This window comes from Vanacampus margaritifer, chromosome 1 (assembly GCF_051991255.1).
Source record: "Vanacampus margaritifer isolate UIUO_Vmar chromosome 1, RoL_Vmar_1.0, whole genome shotgun sequence".
Taxonomy (NCBI): Eukaryota; Metazoa; Chordata; class Actinopteri; order Syngnathiformes; family Syngnathidae; genus Vanacampus; species Vanacampus margaritifer.
Window position 1 is genome coordinate 63550 of NC_135432.1, and position 24685 is coordinate 88234.

Below are 24685 nucleotides of genomic sequence, written 5' to 3' on the forward strand. Positions count from 1 at the left end.
AGAAGTGACGTATGGCATAAAGCAGTCGGCACATTTGTCGTTTTTTATGTGCCGGTGTTTCTACCGTCCTCCCCAAAGCTGCTTAGTGCCACTAAAAATGAGACGGACCCTCTCAGGTCATGGCAAAGGTGCCATTCAACTTTCAACTAGATTGAAGTCCATCTTTCATCAGAAGAGTCATGAAAATCATTTATTAAGGTTGAAAAGCTCCTTTGTGCTACTTTAACTTTTACTTGCTGGAATATACTTCTAATAAGTACAAGAAAAGTCAACTGGAAGTACAATCTCCTAATTTTGAGTATGCTTCAAGCATGCTTAAATATTGGCCCTACTTCTTTTTGATAAGGGAAAGCAAGACCATTCATAAATAGCATGAGAACATGAAGCATGTGATGCAAACTTTTGATTGAAGGAGAAAGGCATGGGGCTCATTGCAATAAAAGGTGAAAAAAAGAGTCTTGACAGCCTCATTAATTGGGCCGTAATGCAATTTAAAATGCAGTTTCTGCTTTTTCTATCAAATTGGATACGGGACCATCAACATCTTTGTGCTTTATCTACTAGTTGAGCTCTACAAGGCACGAGAGAGGAGCACAGCAGCCCCGAGCAGATCGCTAGCAAAGCTGCTTATGCTTGGCACGCAGTCACTGGCTGGGGAGGTCATTTATCAGAAGCTGACGCGGCGTTTTCAATTGGCCAGCAATAAAAAGTGCTCGCTTACACAAATCGATCAAGCACAACTTGTTCAAAACGGCTGCATCACACCCGAGTCTTGCTCTACACAACGACGGCTTGAATATCCCTTGAGGCTACAGAAGTACTTTTAAGCTAGTCTTCCTGCTGCTTCCTGGTCGGACCGTCCTGTCTGCAGCGTAGCCAAAAACAAGGTCCAAAGACAGGCTGTTCTCCACTTAAGGCGCTGATTCCTCTTTGTGAAAATCTTGCGAAACGGCCACTGGCAGATTCGTTTTAAGAGGAAAGGACAGCGTGCCCTTTAAATGTCTTCTAAAAGGACTGGTATTAGATTTCAGCCTGACTCATCAATGGCTTACATGTCTTTGATATTTTAAAAGACCTCGCGTGCTCCTCAAAGTCAACGGCACAGCAAGCGTGTGATTGACACGAACGTGTTTGGCCTGTGAGAAAACAAAATAAATGAAAACATGATTGCAACATGTCAGTGTGGATTCCAGGACGTTGTTGATGGGAGGCGGAAGGTCTTTCATGGTCGCCATGCAGGCCCCGTTTGGAGGCACTTTTGTTATTTTGAGATTGGATTGATTGCGAAAGGCTGTTGCAGAGATTTGGATTGTCTCACTTGATTTCTAATTATGTAGAGCCAAGAAAATGAAAGCTCTCCAGGCCGGTCCTGCAAGCCTGCCTATGTTTAAGATGCATTTAGACTCAAACGTTGTAATGACATGAATGAAAAGATTTGCATTTTTCAAACCCAGATCTAAATGGACCTGAAACTAGAATTAGTCTTGAAACAGACCTCGTCATCGCATTGACATCCAAATGATGTCTAACAACGGAGTGGATCCGCCTGCTTCAAATTTAGACCTGCTTCTACCTGGTCTAAAGCTGAGTCTACTTTTATCAACCAATTTGCCAGGTGCACCTGAGGCGTACTCTAGAAGATGTCATCGGTCGGCCGGAATGCCCACCACGGCGCAGCGCCGTCTGCCAGTTTGCCAACGAATGCTAAACGAGGCTCACACCAGCACCAACAGCACATGCAGCTAACATTCGTTCTCGCCTCCACAACATTCATTTGATTGATTTGCTCTTCCACTGATGATGTGCAGTAACTGTGTCTTAACTGCAGCGTTTATCCACATACACACTCAGGACAATTTCAATTTAAGAGACTTTAGGAAGTGGTTTAATCTGTCAGCCTTAATTAATCATGACCAGCATGTTTCCAATTATGTACGACGGAGACTTCCAGTAAATATACAACGCTTCTCTATTTAATTATCAACTACTAGTATCCAATAAAAGGAAAAAGTCCCAACCAGAAGTTGTGAGATGATGTTTTTACTTTTGTACAGTACACCACAAGGGAATCGTCAATTATGTTTGAGCGCATTTAAATTGAGGCACTCGTACAAATTGTAACAAAGGGCACAAACTAGTTATTTCTACTACTTCTGTGAATCAGGTGAACATGTCAAAAATGTGGACATTAGCATCCTTTTCCACACGTTTGCATGCTCCGCTGTTGTTCCATTTTGCGCTCGGCTGCTCTCACCGATGCATCGCACAACATCACTTTGGAAACATTCATTGACATCAATATATCGATATCATAAAACAAGCGCGCCATTGGTGTCATACTGTTGCAAGGGTCCGCTGGAAGGAGCTGGACTGCGGGGCCGGGGGCCGGGGGCCAGGGGCCGGGGGCCGGGGGCCGGGGGCCGGGGGCATTCCAGTCTTGGGCACGTGCTGACCTCTGAGGACCGGAGGCTCTGCGTCAGGCCTCTTGCTCGTACCTCATTGAGCTCCACTGACGTTTTTTTGTATCTGCACGAAACACGTCCCGCTCATCTTAACCGATGCTTTGAGTTGAGCATAAAAACATGCAGTGCTGAGAGGGATTCTTTCATGTGGAAGTCAACCTTAAACATGTCTTGACAATAATATGTTCGATGTGACCTCACTCGTCTAAACATGACATTCGGATGAATATTACAATTGTGGAATAAGAGTTTTGAAGCAAAATAGAGCCGTTTTTAACCATCCCAGGGGGCGGCCATTTTGCCACTTGCTGTCGACTGATGGTGACATCAATGTTACTCAGGGCTCAGGACCAATCACAGCTCACCTGTTTTCTGAAGCTGAGACGTGATTGGGTGTTACCTGCGCAACTGTGATGTCATCTTCAGTCGACAGCAAGTGGCAAAATGGCAGCCCCCTAAAATGGGGAGGGGGGGGGGGCTGCTGGATTTTGCTGCTTAACGCCATTTTAATCAGATTACCATATTAAAGTTCTGCTGAGGCCAAGTTACCCACAAATGTGTTAAATAAACAAACTAACTGTCGGAGCAGAATTTCTTCTGAACCCAAGCGGAACGAGATCATATGAACAACAAACTGCAAGTTCATCACATGGAAGTAAAAGAGAGATATTGGCAATAATGTTGCACGTTACGTATAAACTAAAGCCTCATTTGAGGAACACGATTGAGTTCCATTTGGTCAAGTATGGTACGCAAAATCCAACTTTGGGGACTTTTTGTAAGGCATTTTGCACAACGTTTTCTAATGACATAAGATGAAACGTTGAAAAGTTGGATGTAGAATTAGCGTTCTTAACACAAAATGGTGCTCACACACAAAGACAATGTCAACGTGGAGCAGGACTCACAATCTGAGCAGCAACGATGACATCACCACAGAAAGGGAGGAGGTGGCCATCGCAGCCGAGCCCATCCAGGGTTGGAGCACGAGTCCGGCGGGCATCAACAGGCCTACAGTGGACACATCACAGCAGAATAGAACCCTTGACTTAGCAGTTTGGTTCATTCTGCAAACATACGCTTCACTGAAATCACTTGCGTCTCCAAACAACTTTTTTTAAATAGGAAAAATAGCACTTTCCAGTGTTGAACTGCATTTGGGTTTAAATGATTGTGTTTGATAACAATAATGCATTGGATTTATATAGCGCTTTTTTGGACACTCAAAGACAGTGGGTGCATTACTTGTGCACTCACACATTAAAAACTACTTAAGTAGCCACAGCTGCCCTCGGGTAGGCTGACGGAAGCGTGGCTGCCAGTGTGCGCCCACGACCCCTCCCACCACCACCACCACCAAACATTCACACTTTCCATACACCAGTGCGAGTAGCACTGGAGGCAATGGGTGTCAAGTGCCTTGCCCAAGGACACAACGGCACATGACTCGGGGAGAGCGTGGATCGAGCAGCCAACCTTGCGGTTACTGAACGACCGTCTCTGCACCCTGAGCCGCGGCCGCCACAAATGTTTGGCAGAGGCGATTCTAGGATTAGAGGTTTAGGGGTGCTAGAAAGAAGTTTGGAGGTGCTGGGATGGGACAAGGGGGGGTGGGGGAGATTGTGATAAGTCGCTTGTCGTGGTTTTTGGGCTACTTCTTGCTCCAAAAATTGCATGGGAAGTCAGCGTGGGGGCGGGCGGGTGTCAAGAGGTGCATCAAGCAATTTTTAATCAAATACTGAAGCATCCCCAAAAATGGGCTAAATAAGCATCCGGTGTTTTTTGGCAGAACAAATTCAATTAGGAACGATCACAAAAATATGATTTTTGGGAGAATAGTTTGTCTGGAATTAGCTCAAGAAAGCGTTTCCTAATGCTAAATGCAAGGGTCCGACTACCACCAGTGGGTGAATGAGAAAAGCCCTTAAGAGAAAGGGGAACCTTCCCTCCCTCCCCTTTATGAATGAATGAATACATCTATGAATGAATCTTTATTGTCATTGCACATGCACAGAGCAACACAATTGACTGAACAGACACAACCCGTCCAAAAAACATGAAAAACTCTAATGGTTCGCGTGGGGTGGAGGACCTAAAAGCAGGGAGCCGGGAGAACCACGGCAAGGTTGAACGGAGTACTGGACACAATTTATGAACAAAAACAATAACGGGGTACTGGGTAAAACTCTAAATACCAAAAAAAAAAAAAAAGGTCTGAAAACACCAAAACTCAAACTAACAACAAAACACAAGAGTGGTGACAGTGACAATCCAACGAAGACTGAAAGAAACCAGGAAACTAAATACAAGCCGACTGACAAGACAACGAGACACCTGGACAAAACACACCTGGCTGGGGGAGATGACTAGACAACACGGGGACAGGTTGATGAGCACAGGTGCAAACAAAACCTAATGAGCAAGACCCCAAAACAGAAAAACCTAGGCAAGATTTCCACAAATCATAACAAATGAGCAACACAGGGAGACAAGACGGTACTTCATTTTATATTGTGCTTTTCCACCTTACAATTGAGGACGGTCGGTACTCAATTGTCAGGGCAGATTTTAGATAAGAAGGAAAGAATATGAGAAGGAAAATCTAGGGGAGCTTAATGTGAGCCTAGAAAAAACCTTACACATAAAAAACATTACAATAGATCTCAAGACATGGGAGACATTTTTGGGAGGGGGGTGAGACAGAACCAGTCTGAACTAGCGGCTCAGCCCGTGAGCGCTCAGCAGCACAGGTGATGTCACAGAGGACCATTGTTGGACTGTGATGTTTTTTTTACTTTTCTTTATGACCAACCAAAAAGTAGTTGAAAGGATTTAAGGTGCAAGTCTGAGTTCAAGCTACTCATAAGTCAAGGTACCACTGAAGAGTGATTTGCGATTTATGTCACAACATGCGATTGCTCACCTGCAGCAATGGGTATTCCCACAAGGTTGTAGATAACGGCAAAGAAAAAGTTGATCCGTATCCTCCGCACGGTCCTCTTGGACAGTTTGATGCTGGCCACCACATCCAGAAGGTCATTCTGCAGAACAAACAAAATGGCAAAATGGCGGCATGCAAGTAACAGACATCGTGGCATGGAATCGTACGACACGTCGGCCGCCACCCACTCTGATGAGAACGATGTCCGCCGCTTCGATAGCCACGTCCGTGCCCGTACCGATGGCGATGCCGACATCGGCACGTGCGAGGGCGGGAGAATCGTTCACGCCGTCCCCAACCATGGCCACGCACAAGCCTTGGTTCTGGAGCTCCTGCACTTTGGCCACCTTGTGCGAGGGCAGCACCTCCGCAAACACCTTCCCGATCCCAACCTAACATGAAAGGATGTCCGGGTTCGATGCTCAGTACTTTCCCTTTCGCACACTCACCTGTGCGGCGATGGCTTTAGCCGTGCGTCTGTTGTCCCCCGTTATCATGACCACTTGGATGCCCATGCGTTTCAGGGTGTGCACCGCCAAAGCGGATTCTGCTTTAACTGTGTCGGCAATGGCGATCATGGCGCACAGAACTCCTGCATGCAGAACCTTAATATGAGAGTGCAACCAGATGTGATAGAACGACGATTGCTTACCATCGATCGCCACCAGAACAGACGTCTGTCCCTTTGCCTCGTGGCTCAACATGGCGGCGTCCACGTCTGCTCCCACATGGTGACCATTCCTCCTCATCCACTCTCTGTTCCCGATCAGGGCAGAGTAACATAAAATCTCACCTGGACCCCAGGTAAGAAAAGGTATTTTTTATTGAAAGCATGACAAACCAGCTGTTGCAAAGTCTCCGACCCGTTGGGCCTGAAAGAAAACACACCCGCATTTGATATTTCTGCCGCCTCGACCTGCAGACTTCTGTCATCTGTGGACGAGCCCGGCAACAGAAAGCGCTCTTCGCTTTGCTGCGGCAGCAGGTGGTCCACATTGGAAACCCGGCAGCTAATCCCGCAGCCGGGCACCGCTTGAAAGTCTTGGCAGTAACCCAGCACATCTGCACGCAGCTCCTGGATTCAACAACAACGGCCATCCAGTCCTTAAAAGGAACCCTTGAAAATGCTTTGCTTGTTACGAGCACAACTATGAGATTCATTTTTTAGTTATCACAGTTCACAACCTGGTTTTGACCTGTTCCAACTTCTGTCCTCTGGGAGGCGCTACAGGTGCAAGAAGTCAAAAACAGCTTTTTCCCCCCAACGCTCCGAACGCCCATAAACACTGACTGTATCAATCTGCGTACGATACCATTCATCATGCAAATGTACAAGAGAGTCACCAAACCCCCCCCCCCCCCAACCCATAAGCCCCCCCCCCCCCCCCCTCCCGAAAACCACGCTGTGCTCTCGCCATTGACCAGACGCATTCGAGAGCTTTGATGGTCCCTTTAGGAGCGCTACGGAGGCTTACCTTGCGTTCTTTATTATAGCCGTTTTGCATTATCTGGCAGAGAGACAGCCGCCATTCTACGTCTCTACGTCCTGAATGCGTTGTGATGTAAACAACGGCGGCGTGCGTGCAAATACAATTTCTACAAAATGGATTAAACCGGAAATGATTTTTGAAAAACGACTCTCATGGGTATGTTAGTGAAGGGAAAAAAACATGGTTTGATATGTCCTCATGTAACCTCTTATATTGGGATATGTTGTTGTCTTGAACTGTTGTACGAATCCAGGTGCCCAACAATTTGTAAATAAAGGGCGGGATCAGCCCGGGAACTCTTCCTTGTTTTTACCAGTTTTCCCTGCTTTGCAAAACATGTTTTCGAAAGTGTCTGAGAAAGGGCTTGGCTAGCCCGGTTTCCCACGCTAAGGAATAAAAGACGGAGCGGCACGCGGTCCGGACAGAGTCAGCTAGGGAACACGTACGATTGCCCAGCCGTTTTGCAGCTCGTTCTACCCGGACCGTGGGCTCTCCGGTCTAGTGTCAAGGTAAGCGCTGATGATCATCATATTATGCTGCTTAGCGTTGTAGTGTATTGATTGCTGTTTGCGGGGGATAAAACGTACGATTATCCTAGCGCAGTATAAATGTTGATTGCTGTTTGCAGGGAATAAAAGGCACAGTTATTCTAGCAAAGCATATCAAGCCTCTGTGTATTCATTGTTGCCGCCGACCACTCACGATCCTGCATAAAAATATAAAGGTGAAGTAGTGTTTTCCACAAAAGAGTAACAACCAAATAAATGCTATGGCGCAATCACTTGTCATTACAGGCAGGGTTCTTTTTAAGACTCCACTCCTGTAGAACCGTCTTCCTTACTCAGATTCAACAGTAAGCCTAAAAGTTGAACTGTGAATTGACAAAACGGACTCAAAATCGGAACTCGCCTCTTTGCAATGCTTGGCGACGGCGATGCCCAATGGGTGCTCACTGCTGTCCTCTGCTGTTCCCACGATGGCCAAGATCTTCCTCAGGGGCATGCGGGCCATCTCCCACAGCACCAACACACGGGTCACCCGCGGCACGCCGTTGGTGATGGTGCCGGTCTTGTCGAACATCACCACATCGATCTGAGGAGGGAGCGAGTGACGGTCAACCTCTGGTGACGTCGCCACTACGAGTGCGGTGAAGGGCGGACGTGCTTTGCCTTGTGCGCCATCTCCAGCGGCTCGCCCCCTTTGATAAGGATCCCGCTCTGCGCTCCCACCCCGGTGCCCACCATGACGGCCGTCGGGGTGGCCAGGCCTAGCGAACAGGGGCACGCGATGGACAGAACGGTGATGGACGCTTGGAAGGCAAAGCGAATGATGACTTCGGCCTCGGATATGTTGCGGTTGTAACCCTGTCAACAACATAGCATGAAGCTTCTTTTTGCTTGGGGGGGGGGGTACTCAAACTCTGAATCAAAGTCGAAGTGCAGAAACAAACAGTGAAAGTACTGATTTGACTTCTGCCAAAGTAAAAGAGTCGAGTCTGAATTGTGGAAAGGAAAGTTTTGTCTTTACTGTCCACGATTGCACCTACCGGGAAGTTCTGTCTTACGACGTCAAAGTTGACGAAGCCGACAGCGAGCCACGACAGCAGCGTCAGCAGAGACACCGCCATGATAAAAGGAACAAAATATCCACTCAGTCGGTCGGCAAACTGCTGGATGGGAGCCTGCGCGCGGGAATCAAAGACCATGAATGAGCGCCACTAAACAACATCTGGAGTGAGATGCGCACTTTTTACGAAGTATGAGGCGGGAATGGACGTTTTATTTCAGTTGTTCCTTTTCATGCATTACGTCTTACAACACCTCTTCGTGTTACTATGTCTGCATTGACGGAATCAGTGCACACTTTCAGAGATTGCCAGTGAACGGCAGGCCGGTGCTGATTGCAGGCCCAAAATGGTCTTCCCGCCTTTTGAGCATTGGACTTTGCCGAACCTTGGATGTTTGGGCTTCTTCCACCAGTTGGACAATTTGCGACAGCGTGGTGTCAGCGCCGACGTGGGTGGCCCCCACCAGAAGAGCGCCGTGCGCATTGATGGAGCCGGCAATCACCGGGCTGCCCACCTTCTTGCTGACCGGCATCGGCTCACCTGGTGGAGGTGGGAAGAAAATCCTTTTTTAAAAAGAGATGGAGACTCACAGCTTTCTTTATTGACAAACATGCAACCACGATTTCAATGAAACTTTGGATTTCTTCCTTTCTATGAAACAATGACCTGTGATTAAAGACTCGTCCGCCATCGAGCTCCCTTCGATGACCTTCCCGTCTACGGGGAACTTCCCACCCGGAGCCACCTTGACCACGTCGCCCCGTTGAACCAGCTCCACCAACACCTGCTCCTCGCTGACGGACGGAGGGCAAAGGTCAAAGCATGGATTCGAGTTGCATTTCATTTTACGACTTGCATTCTTGAAGTCATTGACGTCGCACCTGATGATGGAGTGGTCGGGTCCCAACGTGACCACGGTGGCGTTGGTCGCTTGCAAGGACATTAATTTGGCCAAAGCTGCTGAGGTTTTGCTCTGTTTGCGAAGAAAGCGTGGCTGAGATTGTTTTACTAATAAAAAACGCAATTTCATTTTTTTAGCTTTAGTACATGAAAAAACTTCTCATAATATTTGAAAAAATAAATATAGCATTCATATAACACAAATGTTTATATTATGGCTGAAAAGGGTTGTTGTTTGCGTTATCGGAGCGTCCGTGCCGGAACGTCCGTCCCTACCTTGGCAAGATGCTCCAGCCATCTGCCCAGTGCGACGAACACAAAGAGCATGGGAGGGGTGTCGAAAAAGGTGACTGGGCTCTGAGCAGCCCGCTCCGCCATGGCCACGACCAGCACCACGCACGAGTACGCGTAAGCGATGGAGGTGGCCAGCACGATGAGGACGTCCATGTTGGCAGAGCCGTGTTGCAACGAGCGAAACGCCTGCACGTAGAAGTAGCGGCCTCCGAACACCTGCAGTGACAAACCGAAACGCACGCCATCGTGTCAAAGGCTTCAAGATGTTCGCCAGCGTTCCGGAAACCGAAGACAAGCGAGGATGTCTCTAAGAGGTCGCTTCTGCTAAAGTCATTTGTCGGACTCTTCACTTGCTCATGCCTCAGTCCAAGATCGCCTCGACTCCTCGACCTCGGGTGCGACCTCCACCTTGAGCTTGCCTGACTCCTAGACCTCGGGTGCGACCTCCACCTTGAGCTTGCCTGACTCCTAGACCTCGGGTGCGACCTCCACCTTGAGCTTGCCTGACTCCTAGACCTCGGGTGCGACCTCCACCTTGAGCTTGCCTGACTCCTAGACCTCGGGTGCGACCTCCACCTTGAGCTTGCCTGACTCCTCCACCTCGGGTGCGACCTCCACCTTGAGCTTGCCTGACTCCTCGACCTCGGGTGCGACCTCCACCTTGAGCTTGCCTGACTCCTCGACCTCGGGTGCGACCTCCACCTTGAGCTTGCCTGACTCCTCGACCTCGGGTGCGACCTCCACCTTGAGCTTGCCTGACTCCTCGACCTCGGGTGCGACCTCCACCTTGAGCTTGCCTGACTCCTCGACCTCGGGTGCGACCTCCACCTTGAGCTTGCCTGACTCCTCGACCTCGGGTGCGACCTCCACCTTGAGCTTGCCTGACTCCTCGACCTTGGGTGCGACCTCCACCTTGAGCTTGCCTGACTCCTCGACCTCGGGTGCGACCTCCACCTTGAGCTTGCCTGACTCCTAGACCTCGGGTGCGACCTCCACCTTGAGCTTGCCTGACTCCTAGACCTCGGGTGCGACCTCCACCTTGAGCTTGCCTGACTCCTAGACCTCGGGTGCGACCTCCACCTTGAGCTTGCCTGACTCCTAGACCTCGGGTGCGACCTCCACCTTGAGCTTGCCTGACTCCTAGACCTCGGGTGCGACCTCCACCTTGAGCTTGCCTGACTCCTAGACCTCGGGTGCGACCTCCACCTTGAGCTTGCCTGACTCCTAGACCTCGGGAGCGACCTCCACCTTGAGCTTGCCTGACTCCTCGACCTCGGGTGCGACCTCCACCTTGAGCTTGCCTGACTCCTCGACCTCGGGTGCGACCTCCACCTTGAGCTTGCCTGACTCCTCGACCTCGGGTGCGACCTCCACCTTGAGCTTGCCTGACTCCTCGACCTCGGGTGCGACCTCCACCTTGAGCTTGCCTGACTCCTCGACCTCGGGTGCGACCTCCACCTTGAGCTTGCCTGACTCCTCGACCTCGGGTGCGACCTCCACCTTGAGCTTGCCTGACTCCTCGACCTCGGGTGCGACCTCCACCTTGAGCTTGCCTGACTCCTAGACCTCGGGTGCGACCTCCACCTTGAGCTTGCCTGACTCCTAGACCTCGGGTGCGGCCTCCACCTTGAGCTTGCCTGACTCCTAGACCTCGGGTGCGACCTCCACCTTGAGATTGCCTGACTCCTAGACCTCGGGTGCGGCCTCCACCTTGAGCTTGCCTGACTCCTAGACCTCGGGTGCGGCTTCCACCTTGAGCTTGCCTGACTCCTAGACCTCGGGTGCGGCCTCCACCTTGAGCTTGCCTGACTCCTAGACCTCGGGTGCGGCCTCCACCTTGAGCTTGCCTGACTCCTAGACCTCGGGTGCGACCTCCACCTTGAGCTTGCCTGACTCCTAGACCTCGGGTGCGACCTCCACCTTGAGCTTGCCTGACTCCTAGACCTCGGGTGCGACCTCCACCTTGAGCTTGCCTGACTCCTCCACCTCGGGTGCGACCTCCACCTTGAGCTTGCCTGACTCCTCGACCTCGGGTGCGACCTCCACCTTGAGCTTGCCTGACTCCTCGACCTCGGGTGCGACCTCCACCTTGAGCTTGCCTGACTCCTCGACCTCGGGTGCGACCTCCACCTTGAGCTTGCCTGACTCCTCGACCTCGGGTGCGACCTCCACCTTGAGCTTGCCTGACTCCTCGACCTCGGGTGCGACCTCAACCTTGAGCTTGCCTGACTCCTCGACCTCGGGTGCGACCTCCACCTTGAGCTTGCCTGACTCCTCGACCTCGGGTGCGACCTCCACCTTGAGCTTGCCTGACTCCTCGACCTCGGGTGCGACCTCCACCTTGAGCTTGCCTGACTCCTCGACCTCGGGTGCGACCTCCACCTTGAGCTTGCCTGACTCCTCGACCTCGGGTGCGACCTCAACCTTGAGCTTGCCTGACTCCTCGACCTCGGGTGCGACCTCCACCTTGAGCTTGCCTGACTCCTCGACCTCGGGTGCGACCTCCACCTTGAGCTTGCCTGACTCCTCGACCTCGGGTGCGACCTCCACCTTGAGCTTGCCTGACTCCTAGACCTCGGGTGCGACCTCCACCTTGAGCTTGCCTGAGTCCTAGACCTCGGGTGCGACCTCCACCTTGAGCTTGCCTGAGTCCTAGACCTCGGGTGCGACCTCCACCTTGAGCTTGCCTGACTCCTAGACCTCGGGTGCGACCTCCACCTTGAGCTTGCCTGACTCCTAGACCTCGGGTGCGACCTCCACCTTGAGCTTGCCTGACTCCGAGACCTCGGGTGCGACCTCCACCTTGAGCTTGCCTGACTCCTCGACCTCGGGTGCGACCTCCACCTTGAGCTTGCCTGACTCCTCGACCTCGGGTGCGACCTCCACCTTGAGCTTGCCTGACTCCTAGACCTCGGGTGCGACCTCCACCTTGAGCTTGCCTGAGTCCTAGACCTCGGGTGCGACCTCCACCTTGAGCTTGCCTGAGTCCTAGACCTCGGGTGCGACCTCCACCTTGAGCTTGCCTGACTCCTAGACCTCGGGTGCGACCTCCACCTTGAGCTTTCCTGACTCCTAGACCTCGGGTGCGACCTCCACCTTGAGCTTGCCTGACTCCGAGACCTCGGGTGCGACCTCCACCTTGAGCTTGCCTGACTCCTAGACCTCGGGTGCGACCTCCACCTTGAGCTTGCCTGACTCCTAGACCTCGGGTGCGACCTCCACCTTGAGCTTGCCTGACTCCTAGACCTCGGGTGCGACCTCCACCTTGAGCTTGCCTGACTCCGAGACCTCGGGTGCGACCTCCACCTTGAGCTTGCCTGACTCCTAGACCTCGGGTGCGACCTCCACCTTGAGCTTGCCTGACTCCTAGACCTCGGGTGCGACCTCCACCTTGAGCTTGCCTGACTCCTAGACCTCGGGTGCGACCTCCACCTTGAGCTTGCCTGACTCCTCGACCTCGGGTGCGACCTCCACCTTGAGCTTGCCTGACTCCTCGACCTCGGGTGCGACATCCACCTTGAGCTTGCCTGACTCCTCGACCTCGGGTGCGACCTCCACCTTGAGCTTGCCTGACTCCTAGACCTCGGGTGCGACCTCCACCTTGAGCTTGCCTGAGTCCTAGACCTCGGGTGCGACCTCCACCTTGAGCTTGCCTGAGTCCTAGACCTCGGGTGCGACCTCCACCTTGAGCTTGCCTGACTCCTAGACCTCGGGTGCGACCTCCACCTTGAGCTTTCCTGACTCCTAGACCTCGGGTGCGACCTCCACCTTGAGCTTGCCTGACTCCGAGACCTCGGGTGCGACCTCCACCTTGAGCTTGCCTGACTCCTAGACCTCGGGTGCGACCTCCACCTTGAGCTTGCCTGACTCCTAGACCTCGGGTGCGACCTCCACCTTGAGCTTGCCTGACTCCTAGACCTCGGGTGCGACCTCCACCTTGAGCTTGCCTGACTCCGAGACCTCGGGTGCGACCTCCACCTTGAGCTTGCCTGACTCCTAGACCTCGGGTGCGACCTCCACCTTGAGCTTGCCTGACTCCTAGACCTCGGGTGCGACCTCCACCTTGAGCTTGCCTGACTCCTAGACCTCGGGTGCGACCTCCACCTTGAGCTTGCCTGACTCCTCGACCTCGGGTGCGACCTCCACCTTGAGCTTGCCTGACTCCTCGACCTCGGGTGCGACATCCACCTTGAGCTTGCCTGACTCCTCGACCTCGGGTGCGACCTCCACCTTGAGCTTGCCTGACTCCTAGACCTCGGGTGCGACCTCCACCTTGAGCTTGCCTTCCTGTATTGTTCCTTGTAAGTACTTTGTTGTTGTACTTTGCCTTGTTGCCGTCTTGGACTGGCTCAAGTGTGTTTACGGTTCTGCGTATTTCTTGCGTGCGTTCTTTGTTGTTAAATTTTCTCTTGCCATTGCAAGCTCTTTTTGTTGGACTTTTGCTAATGTGCTTAGTTGTTGTTATATTTGTCCGTGTTTTGGGATCCACTGAAAGCTGACATTGAGCATTTCATTCAGTCATTCTTTTACACACCACTAGAGGGAGCTTTCATGCCACCCGCTGACAATCACTAAATTGTGTCAATCGACATGATTGCACCTGGACGGGCGTACACAGCAGGAAGAAGATGAGATTTAGGATGGAGAGGCCCGGCAGCAGGTTCTGCTCCTCCGGCATGGCGCCGCCGTGCTGCCGGTGCTGACCGTCCATCACCATCATGTAGATCATGAGGCCCATGACAGGCAGGCCGAACACCAGGCTGAGCAGGAAGGAGGTCTTCCATCTGCGCTCATCACAAGCAAATATGCACACGCACACACATTTTTACTTTTGCATTTCAAACGACTGCATAAATGGGATGCCAAGTCCAAAATATAGTATATAATATTCTTATCAACATGTTCTAGCAGTCTCAACTAATCGACACGGTATTCTGATCAATATTGCGTTTGTGGACTGTGAATTCAATCGCAAAAAACACCTGATTTTATCCATACAAGGGGGCGGCCATTTTCAACACGACATCGCATTTTCATCACGCAGGACCCCCATTTTCCAAAACAGATGTATGACCAAAAAAAATGTAATATTAATATTTAATTATTCCAAATCCAGAAATAAATAATATTCGGCCTACTCGCGTTGTCCCATTTGGAAGAAAAACCCAATCTAAGCGCAACTACACGTCTGCCCACAAGTGGTGAACGGTGATACTACAACTTAAAACAAAAGTTTATCCTGCATATTTTCCCTTCAGCACCTGTGGATATTTTCCCATCTTGGATTTTTCATTTTTTCATTTTTTTTTTATGGGAGTTATTTTCCCCGTTTCCACCCATTGATTAAAAAAAAAAAAAAAAGGGAAATGTGGCTAAAATACTTTTGGAGGACTTTGTAAAAAAAAATATATAGTTGGCTTTCTTTTTTTTCTTTTTTTCATTCCCTTTTAATGAATCAAGGACCACTCAAAGTGTTCACTGATGTTATTTTCATTCGACAGCAAGTAAAATGGCCGCCTTGTAAGACAAATAAAATGAGGTGGATTTTGCTGCATAATTCATATTTCATAAACACAAAATGAATCACAATTCCGTGTTTGGACTCGTGGGGGGTGCAGAGAAGAACATATGACTTGACTTGGCTTCTTTTTTTCAATTTGCTCTGACAAGGTCACGAGGTACTTGCTGTCGAATGTCTTCCGCGTGGTCAAGGTTGCTTTTGTAGGCCGCTTTCTTCAGAGTGGCCTCGAAGCCGAGGTTCTAGAAGGAAGCGACTTTAAGACGCGGGCAAGAAAATGTCCGAGAAGGAATTGCTGGTCTTCCACCTGAATGATGTTAATGACATCTCGAGCTCCCAGCACATCTGGATTAAACTGGATGTTTGCCGTTTTGGTCGCCAAGGCAACCGAGGCGTCCACGATCCCTCGGGTGGCGCTGAGCTTCGACTCGATGTGGCGAGTGCAGGACGCGCACGTCATTCCCGTTATCTGAAAGTCAAGTAAAGGAAACCATTTTGAAAAACACGCATTCCAACTTCTATCTGGCCGCGACTGCGTCGATCCATTTTCACATTGTTTTTGGACAGCGTGGACTCGCGCTCATTGAGGTCACGCAGACGGGAGAGGCGCGCTCATTGAGGTCACGCAGACGGGAGAGGCGCGCTCATTGAGGTCACGCAGACGGGAGAGGCGCGCTCATTGAGGTCACGCAGACGGGAGAGGCGCGCTCATTGAGGTCACGCAGACGGGAGAGGCGCGCTCATTAAGGTCACGCAGACTTATTGCTATATATTTGTCTTTTTTTAAACTGATGTAAAGGAATATTTCTATAGAATTTCTAAGAATATCATTTTAAAAAATACCCCAAAAATGTAGGGAAAAAAAGATTTGATTATGTTTGAATTTGTTGTTGTTTTTAAAAAGAATTTAAAAGTTGTTTTTCCCCCAAAAAATTCTTCCATTTTTTTTTCGTGTTTGTTTTCTGAACACGTTAAACATTTGCTCAACTTTGCATTCGGCAACTTTTCTAAACTGTTTGTAAACTTCTGATTCTAACTGCAGATGCGAATCACAAATGTTGTTTAAGTGATGAATGCCGTTTTCTACATATTCCGTACATGAATGTGAATCGGAACATTTGGAGACACTGTACAGTGCTGATCCAAATGAGAACTTCTTTGAAATGAACTCACAGTGAGGTCCAGTTTCCCTCGCGTGACCGTGTTGTCCTGGACGGTCTTGGCGCCAAAACCCAAGTCCTCGATGAGCTGAACCACGGCAGGCGAATTGATCACATCGGGGTCATATTTCACTTCGGCTTTTCCGGCCATCAGTGACACCAAAACAGAGATGACCCCTGGAGGTCAAATGAGGTCACAGTTACTATCTGTGCTGGTCAAATGAGTCAAAGCTATTTGAATAAGTGTTGATGGATATTCCGACGCATGATCCTGGAATGGGAATGAATGCTCTCCTTTCAAGTGTGTGACGATTCTCCACAGCATCTGCAGAACTGGGTTACGTTTGCGCAGAATCGCAGAACGCAGAAGGAGGATGCCAAAGGTTCATTCACCAAATCGCGTCAAGACCCAAAAATCTCTGCTCGAAAGCCAGGGCGAAAAGGTTACGAAATGCAAGTAGGGAAATGAACACAAACACAAAATGGCGACAAGCCGCAAACAGGAGAAAAGTACGACATTGCAACGAAAACGCACCACTCGAAGGCGGGAACAAAAAGAGCCAAACGTAGCAAAACGTACGTGCGCCCAAAATGAGAGCTTTACAATCCAACTCGTAGCCAAGACGGGAAAAAAAGTGAGGATAACACAACGGAATAACAACCCGACAGTGGAAGCTTGGAATGCCCGTCCTCTTATCGAACCCGGTGCCGCGAGAGCTCAGCAACACGACAACGTGTGGGACTCATTGCGTCATTTGTCATCGTTTATTCAAACAATTTCCCTCCTTCTCCGTCTTCTTCTTTTTGCTTGATGACTTCACATCACTTGCACAGCTGCCATTAATAGCGCAGCAGGCTTCGGGTTATCTGGCATAAATATCTTAGGTCACGCAAAGACGTCCTAAATGTCCCCCCGTTGTCTTTTCATGTTGCTTGTTCTGCAATACTACACAGACGGATTCTTTGAGGGTTTCGACATACTTGGCCAAGAACGACGATCGTCGTCTCTTTGGTGGCTTACTTGCAACTGGTAGAAAAATGTCAGAAATTAAAAGCCGTGTACAAAATGTGAACCCTCGACCAAATCCAAAACAAACAGCTCAGAAATCACACCAAACAAGAGGTTCCATTCCCGCTCTGTGAAGTCGATCGTAGCGTCGATGTGCATGCAGTGGCGTAAAAATCAAGAGTGCCGCGGGTGCGTCGCAGCCTCGGAGCTGATTGCGAATGATTCCCTCCGAAGCCGAACCCAAACCAAACCACCTTTAAAACACATAGCAGTTGAAATTGCAACAAAAGAGAAAAAAAAAAGTCCACAAAAACCAGCTGGTTGATTTCATGGCATTTTAATATGGGCAGCATTTATTTATTTATTTCTTTTTTCAGCGTTGAGTTCTCGTACCAGGCGGGTCAAAGCAGCCCACTTGACTTTGCTCCATTTGGACGCATAGAAATTGGATACAAATAAAAAGCTGTCATAACACCAGTTGCTCATAAATCTTGCGATGTGTTTTGATGAGTTGTTAGGCCTAAAAGTTTTCCTTCTTTTTTTCTCGTCAGCCAGCACACGACTCACCCGGGTTCTTGAAGAGGTTCTTCTCGATGTTGGCCACACACGAAGCGCACGTCATTCCCTTCACACTGATGAAGCACGTTTCCTCTTTGGCGGCCGTCCGCCGCTTTGCGTACTCGCGACGGCATCCGCTGCCGTTGCTAGCGTCCTTTTCACAAGAGCGGCCCGACAGCTCCGACGGTTCACGGCTAATGGACGCCTCTCGGCCCTGGGCTGCTTCTGGGAAGCAGACAGAGAGGCTTAACATATTTCGGCATTTTCACATGTAAAAGTTCAACCTCGGTCGTCTTTGATCTGACTTATGAAAGCCAAATTCAACTTGAGAAGGCACTCCAAAGTCTTCATTCAAAGCTGTGCGTGACGCTAATTGGACTTCTTGGCGAGCTGCTGCTGACGTGAAGGTCCGGTCGAAGGAAGGACCCTGAAAGAGGCCTTCATGTGGCACTGGAGACGGTTGGTTTGGGCGGGAACCCAAACGAGGCTAGCGTCACGTTGACCGGCTTTGACGATCTTGACATGTCTGCCTTGGGGCCTTTTAAAGTCCAATAGCACACCGGCTGCGTTTTTACAACGACATCCTGTTTGGTTCTCGGGGTCTGCACGACTTTACTTTCAAGGCCACAAAGTTCTGCTAACTTATGCAATGTCGAGGCGTTCAACTCATTGTAGTTCACTTACAGTCTAATTTGATGTCACGTGGGATGGACCAGGAAAAACATAATTGCATAATTAATGGCAATAAAAATAACATGACATGCTGGCTATCGATTCAAATTTCTTCAATCAATCAATTCGATTTAGATTCACAAGAGTTCAGTTGGATTCAATTTGGATTTTTTTTCAAATCGCTTTGATTCACTTCGGTTCAATCCGATATTGATTAATTATGGAACATCAAGTCGAAATATCAAGGACATGATCAAAAAAAATTCACAAACATTCAATTCCAAATGAAATTTTGCAGAACTAGTAACTGGTTAAATGATTTATTTATTAATAAAAACAACACGTGTTATAATCACTTAAGTGGTACACAAACATTAACAAGCTTGGATGAGGTAAAAAAAAATCAGAATTCTAATTCAATAATTGTGAATAGAAATGAAAAAGATTTAGAATTGTCATAAAGTGTAATAAGTCAGGTCTTTCACAAATGTAAGAAAATTATTTTAAATTCATGTAAACAGTCAATTTCAAGAAAAGAGTAAGATAGAAAAAAAATCTGGCCTTAAAATGATATTTTCTTGTCAATGTATGTGAAAAACAGATATTAAAATAATCGATTCATGGTTTTATTATCATGCTTGAAAAGGAAAATCGATTCAATATCGATTATTCGATTTTTTAAACCCAGCCCTATGAATTTCCCTTACAAGTACATTGGGAGAAATCCTCATATCATAATCCTCTTTCTTTTTTTTCTTTTTTTTTTAAATGAACCTGTGAAACTTGGAAGAAACTTGCAGTTTGCTGAAGTTTATCAAGTGCAGGATCAGGACAGTATTTTTTTTCTACTTTCCTTTTTTGCGTGTTACGTTTGACATCACTAGGTTAAAGGCTAACATTTGTTCCGACCTACCTGCAAGCGATGCGTCAAAGCCCATGTCCTCGATAGCCAGCCGAAGCTGCTCCGGCCCCGTCAGGCCCGGGTCAAAGGTCATTGTGGCATTTTGATCTTCTAGCGACACCCGTATGGAGTGGACCCCCGTCATTTGAGAGATCCTCCCACCAACGGCCTGCGCGCACGAGTTGCAGCTCATCCCGCCTATCCAAGCGGTCAGCGACTCGGCGCCGAAGCCCGTCCGGCGCAGCTCCTGAGCCATCTCTGCGGCTGGGGTCCGAGCGCCGGAGCCTTCCAGCGCGGTCAGCCGGCCGGTCCGAGCTGAACCGACGGCCGGCGCGCCGCTCGGCCGGGAGATCCGGCTCTCCGCCACGCCGTGGATCGGGTGCCCCGGGGCCAGGCCCGCGAGTTGGAAGCTTTGGCTGGAGGTTCGGAGTGGAGGGCGGAGGTCACTTTGGCTGCCGTACTCATAGGCCAAGTTGTCAATCGCTTGCTGCAAAGAGGACAGACGCGCATCGTTCGCTCAATTGGTCTGCGGTGTGCCGTAGACGCGGCCGGGATTGCCAACCGTCCCTTGAAATACCGAATGGTTCCGGATTTAGACCTATACGTACGTACGCGTCCCGTACGGAGTTGTCAAGGGACGCACTTTGTCCCGTCTTACCGCGAGAGTCAAAAACCGTTTGTAAAATGTCAATGGCATTCATGAATAACAGCCTAAACTTGTTGTGAGAACTTACGGTAAAGTTCCAAAGACCTTCATTCGTTCACGAGTCTGACGAGAATCCGCTGATCTTGTTGGTCGACGTGATGTTGTTTGCGGAAGTACGGCGCCGACAATCCGAGCGGCAGCGCAGCAGCAGTCCTCCTCCCAATGTTTGACCTGAACTTTGACCTCCATATGTCGAAGCGACCGTCCTCAAGTAACGCTTCGTGCGGTGCAGCCGTGAAAGGACGCGTGCGGAACGCCGCACGACGCACAACTCAACTATGGGCAGCCCCAGAAACGATTGTTGTCCGGCAGGCAAGGCCAGCGATGGATACGGGACGTAATCAAGGTTCGAATGGGAATGTCGACGTTGTACGGAAAACATAGTACGTTAAATAGATCAGACGTAAAAAGTCACCACACCGCACGCGGCCTTACGTGCATTACAAGTTCAAACACGTTTGTGTCATTTTTCCTGTGCATGAAGTTGATACCAACGATGAATATTTACAGTTGGAATCGTTTCTCCAATTGGCAAGTGACGGTCGCAGACGTAGTTCATGTCTCCAGCTCAAAGTCAGCTGTTGACTCTCAGAACACTAAATGGGGAAAATAGGCAAATATATCGAAATAGTCTCCACATAACGCGGCGTTGAGCAAGTTACAACTTGAATGTTCTGCTTATTATTTATTGTTTAAGGGATACTTGACTCATTGAGACGTTTTCAGCAGGAAATGCTTCCTTTTTTGTCCACAATTCGATAACTTCATTATTTTTCATGTACAATAAATACCTTTACAAATATTTGGGGCCACTCACTGTCTACTGAAGATGACATCACTTGTGCCCGGGAAGTCGGCAACAACCAATCATGGCAATCATGGCAATCATGGCAATCACGGCAATCACGGCAATCACGGCAATCATGGCAATCATGGCAATCGTGGCAATCACGGCAATCATGGCAATCATGGCAATCACGGCAATCACGGCAATCACGGCAATCACGGCAATCATGGCAATCATGGCTCGGTTTGCTGACCTAACCCAGAAAACAGGTGAGGCATGATTGGTCGTTACTGACTTCCTCAGCACAGGTGAGCTCATCTTCAGTCCACAGCATGTGCAAATATTGCTGCATGAAAAATAATGAAGTATTATTATAATATGAACTATTTACTGCTGAAAATGGCTCATTGAGTCAAGTATCCCTTTAAGTTAAGTAGGAAAGGTTCATGTTGGAGAGGTATTTATTTTCCTAAGTTAATGTTGTTAGTTTGTCAAATTAAAGTACATTTCTGGATAACAACTTTTACATGTGTTGATATCATTCAAAAATATGGAAAAAATGGTTTCGTCTACAAAAAAAAAAAAATAAATCACACCAGCAAGGTTGAAGCAATCAGGTTGGCCGTCCTTATTTCTTTTTCCGGGAGTTGGCAAGCCGAATCCCAGCAAACTGTTGAGCAATCTTTCAACAAAGCCAATCTTGGCCGTGTGGCTTTTGTGCTTTTGTGGTTGGCCGTCCGAGCACCAAAAAGCGGTGGACAAACGTGGACGCTGGTCGGTTAGCATAGCGCAAGCTAACTAGACCGACAGCCGTGATGGGTGGACCTTCCAAAAGTGGGAAAAAAAACAAGCACTGGATTCTGCCATTAGCCAGTTTACGGCAATCCTGAAGCTTAAAGTAAGTCTAACTAAAAAGGGAAAACTTTCCAAAGCTTGATGCGGCCGCACTCGCGCGTAGGCGATACACAAATACGTGCTTGCAAGTTGCTACACGCCGATTTGTTTTGTTTTCTTCTAAAGACAAAGTGAACATGAGGCTTGATCAAGCGCTTTGGACTCCAAATGGCGTCGCTATACAAGTGCACTCCATTCGCAATTAAGATCAAATAAGATTTGGCATTTTTTGCACATCGGCGTACGTTTTATGGCAGAAGTGCGATTAGCCATCCATTCCAATTGTTTTGTGATGGGACGGTTAAGTGGTACGAGTATCGGGTACGAGTCCTTAGCCTTGCTCTGCAAGATGAATTGTGGCGGGAATCTGCGAGTTCACAAACTCCCGAGCTCGCAGCGATTTGCACCGAGTGGTTGTGACCAATCACAGAGCGGCATTGCGTTTGGGGCGGGATGTGCAGCTGTGACCGAGAAGCGCCGACGCCGGGAGGGAAACAAATAAAGCTAACACGGACCGATGGACGCTGCGATTGATTCTGTTGAAGAGCCTTTTTTTTTGCTGGTGAAGACGTTGTGACATCAATCTGCCGTTTGGCAGCTTAACGAGTCCTTAAAACAATGCAACGTAATGTCGGTCAACATACGAGTTGTGTCAATAAAGTTCCAGGTTTAATCAAAAGAACCGATCAATTTACAACGCGGGCTACAAACTAGAAGCTTTCATCTTTAAAGTGGGCCAAACGATCAACCAGCATTTGTCCTAAAAGTGATGTGTTGACTTTTTTCCGTGCGTGAAAAGAGGCTTCGTGCGGTCATGACTTTTGCTTCGTTTTTCTTGTGAATCAGTCTTTTTGTAAATCCACTTATTTGTCCGTGTTTTGGGATCCACTGAAAGCTTACACACGCAAACCAATATTTACTTGAACTCAAGCGATTTTATTTGAAAGGAACGATACTATGACTTAACTACAGTTTTTGGCTACTTTAGCCACATTTGCTGTACAGCAATTGCTACTTTGGCGTTTATGTAACGATGTCACTGCTTGGATATTATTAGTACTTTGATATTCAGTAAGGACATCACTTTCAGTATAATTAGTATTTTGTCAGCCATTGGCACCTCAAAGTCATCTCCATGGCCATGCAGTGTGGGCAATTGAAGCCACCCCCCCCCCCCATCTCCCGACCCCCAAAATGCTCATATGGCATATTGAGTTTGCCGGCTCGCAGCGGGGCTCTTTTTGCATCCAAGTCGATGTATGCAAGATAATGCCGTCACTCACCAACGCTTCAAACGAAATGTACGTTTGAATGCTGGCACTATGACACCGTCTGGACCCATCATTGGCTTAAGGTTCAAATACTGCAGGGACCCGAGTCTTCTCTTTGCTTTGCAGTGCATTACAGTTGAATGTCCAAAGTGCGCTGGAGTCAGCAAAGCAAATTCAGATCCAGCAACGTGCATCGGCAAGGGTCGTGTCACGCTTCAAGTGCGCGGGCGAGCAATCGATGCACATTCGTTCTGCGGTCTGATGAGACAAAGCTGGACTTGTTGGGCGCCACGTTTGGCAGAAAGCAGACGCTGCTCATCACTTAGAGATGCATGCTGACTGCACGGCGGCATCAAGATGTGCGCATGTTTTTCAGCCACGGGGACGGGGCGACTAGTCAGCATTGAGGGGAAAATGAACGCGGCAATGTACAGGGACAACCTGGATTAAAACCTGCTCCAGACTTCTCAGGACAAGGCCTCAGACTGGGACCAAGGTTTACCTTCCAACAGGACACCTACAAAGAGGAATAGGGAAGCTGACCAAACATGCTAAATGCTACTTCATTCAAATAGCGCTTTTCCACAGGTGTGCCAAGCTCGCGGCATCATATTTGTCAGGGGGACCCAAGTGACCCACGTGCAGGAATGCGGGGCGAGGAAGCACAGGTGACGTCAAAAGAGGGATCTAATTACAAACCAGCTACTGTCCAGAAACAAAAACAACAAACTCAAACAAGGCAAAACGTGGGGGGAACAACAGGGCAAAAATCCGGCAGCATGACGGGGGGGGGGGGGGGGCAATCGATCGACGCAGACAGACGCGTTGCCTCCCAATTGCCAACCAATAAACACAATGATCAATGACCAAAAATGGATCGATGCTTCTCTAAAATACGGATAGAACGCAGGTGCGCAAACGTGACGGCAGCAAGTCAATAAAAGGCGTGTTCGGAAAGCATTGCAGCAGGTCACGAACAGAAAGAAAAGTGGAGGAGGCCTACCTGCACCCGTGGCTCTGAAGCGTGCACGCCACGTGCGCGCTCCTTCTCGCGGCCGCACTCGACCGCGCGCAAGTGCTGCGCGGCGGACGCATCCTTGCCCTGCAGACTTCTGAACATGGCCGACGTGGTCGGCGAGCTGGCGGGTCTTTATAAGTTAACGAGAGGGCAAAAGTCCGCAATGGTGACGGCGAGAGCGAAACAAGCAACGAACGCACGTCGAGTCGCGGCGCTGCCGATAAGACAAGAGCGACAAACAATCTGCTCGAGAGGTCAACATCCGCGCGGGTGACGCATGTCGCATTCCCGCCATGTGGTCGGCGCTTGGGTCCTCTTTGGCAAATCGGCTGCTTCCGGACAAACATCGACATAGTAAATAACAAATGTATTGTTTTCTATATTTATTTTCAATCTAAATGATCGATGGCCATTTTTAGAATGTTGCCCTTTCAGCGCGCTACCAAAAGGGAGAGTGGAATAAAATAGAATGTAGATGGCAGTAAGGTTGAAATACAGATAATAATAATAATAATAAATCTAGATATGTAAAAAAAA

The 24685-nt window shown here is 49.2% G+C and overlaps 1 protein-coding gene across 1 annotated transcript; it reads right to left on the minus strand.

The window, feature by feature from the left end:
• Window positions 1-2024: 2024 nt before the first annotated feature.
• Window positions 2025-24426, minus strand: atp7b (ATPase copper transporting beta). Its single transcript, XM_077566017.1, has 21 exons — window positions 24134-24426; window positions 19485-19959; window positions 17909-18124; window positions 16346-16509; window positions 15480-15641; window positions 15341-15414; window positions 14255-14438; window positions 9637-9870; window positions 9342-9433; window positions 9127-9254; window positions 8846-9000; window positions 8440-8574; window positions 8063-8257; window positions 7803-7985; window positions 6292-6478; window positions 6056-6196; window positions 5853-5995; window positions 5592-5795; window positions 5386-5503; window positions 3371-3473; window positions 2025-2526 (listed from the first exon to the last, which is right to left on the minus strand). The coding sequence occupies exons 1-21, from the start codon at window positions 24248-24250 to the stop codon at window positions 2310-2312; spliced, it is 3627 nt and encodes a 1208-aa protein (XP_077422143.1). The 5' UTR covers window positions 24251-24426; the 3' UTR covers window positions 2025-2309.
• Window positions 24427-24685: the final 259 nt, after the last annotated feature.

Bases quoted from the DNA above. Each gene is read 5' to 3' on its own strand.
- atp7b (XM_077566017.1), bottom strand. From the start codon at position 24,250: ATGTTCAGAAGTCTGCAGGGCAAGGATGCGTCCGCCGCGCAGCACTTG. The intron at 9,434-9,636 runs GTAGGGACGGAC...CTTCGCAAACAG, and splicing joins GGCTGGAGCATCTTGCCAAG to AGCAAAACCTCAGCAGCTTT. The intron at 5,996-6,055 runs GTAAGCAATCGT...TTCTGCATGCAG, and splicing joins TGTTCTGGTGGCGATCGATG to GAGTTCTGTGCGCCATGATC.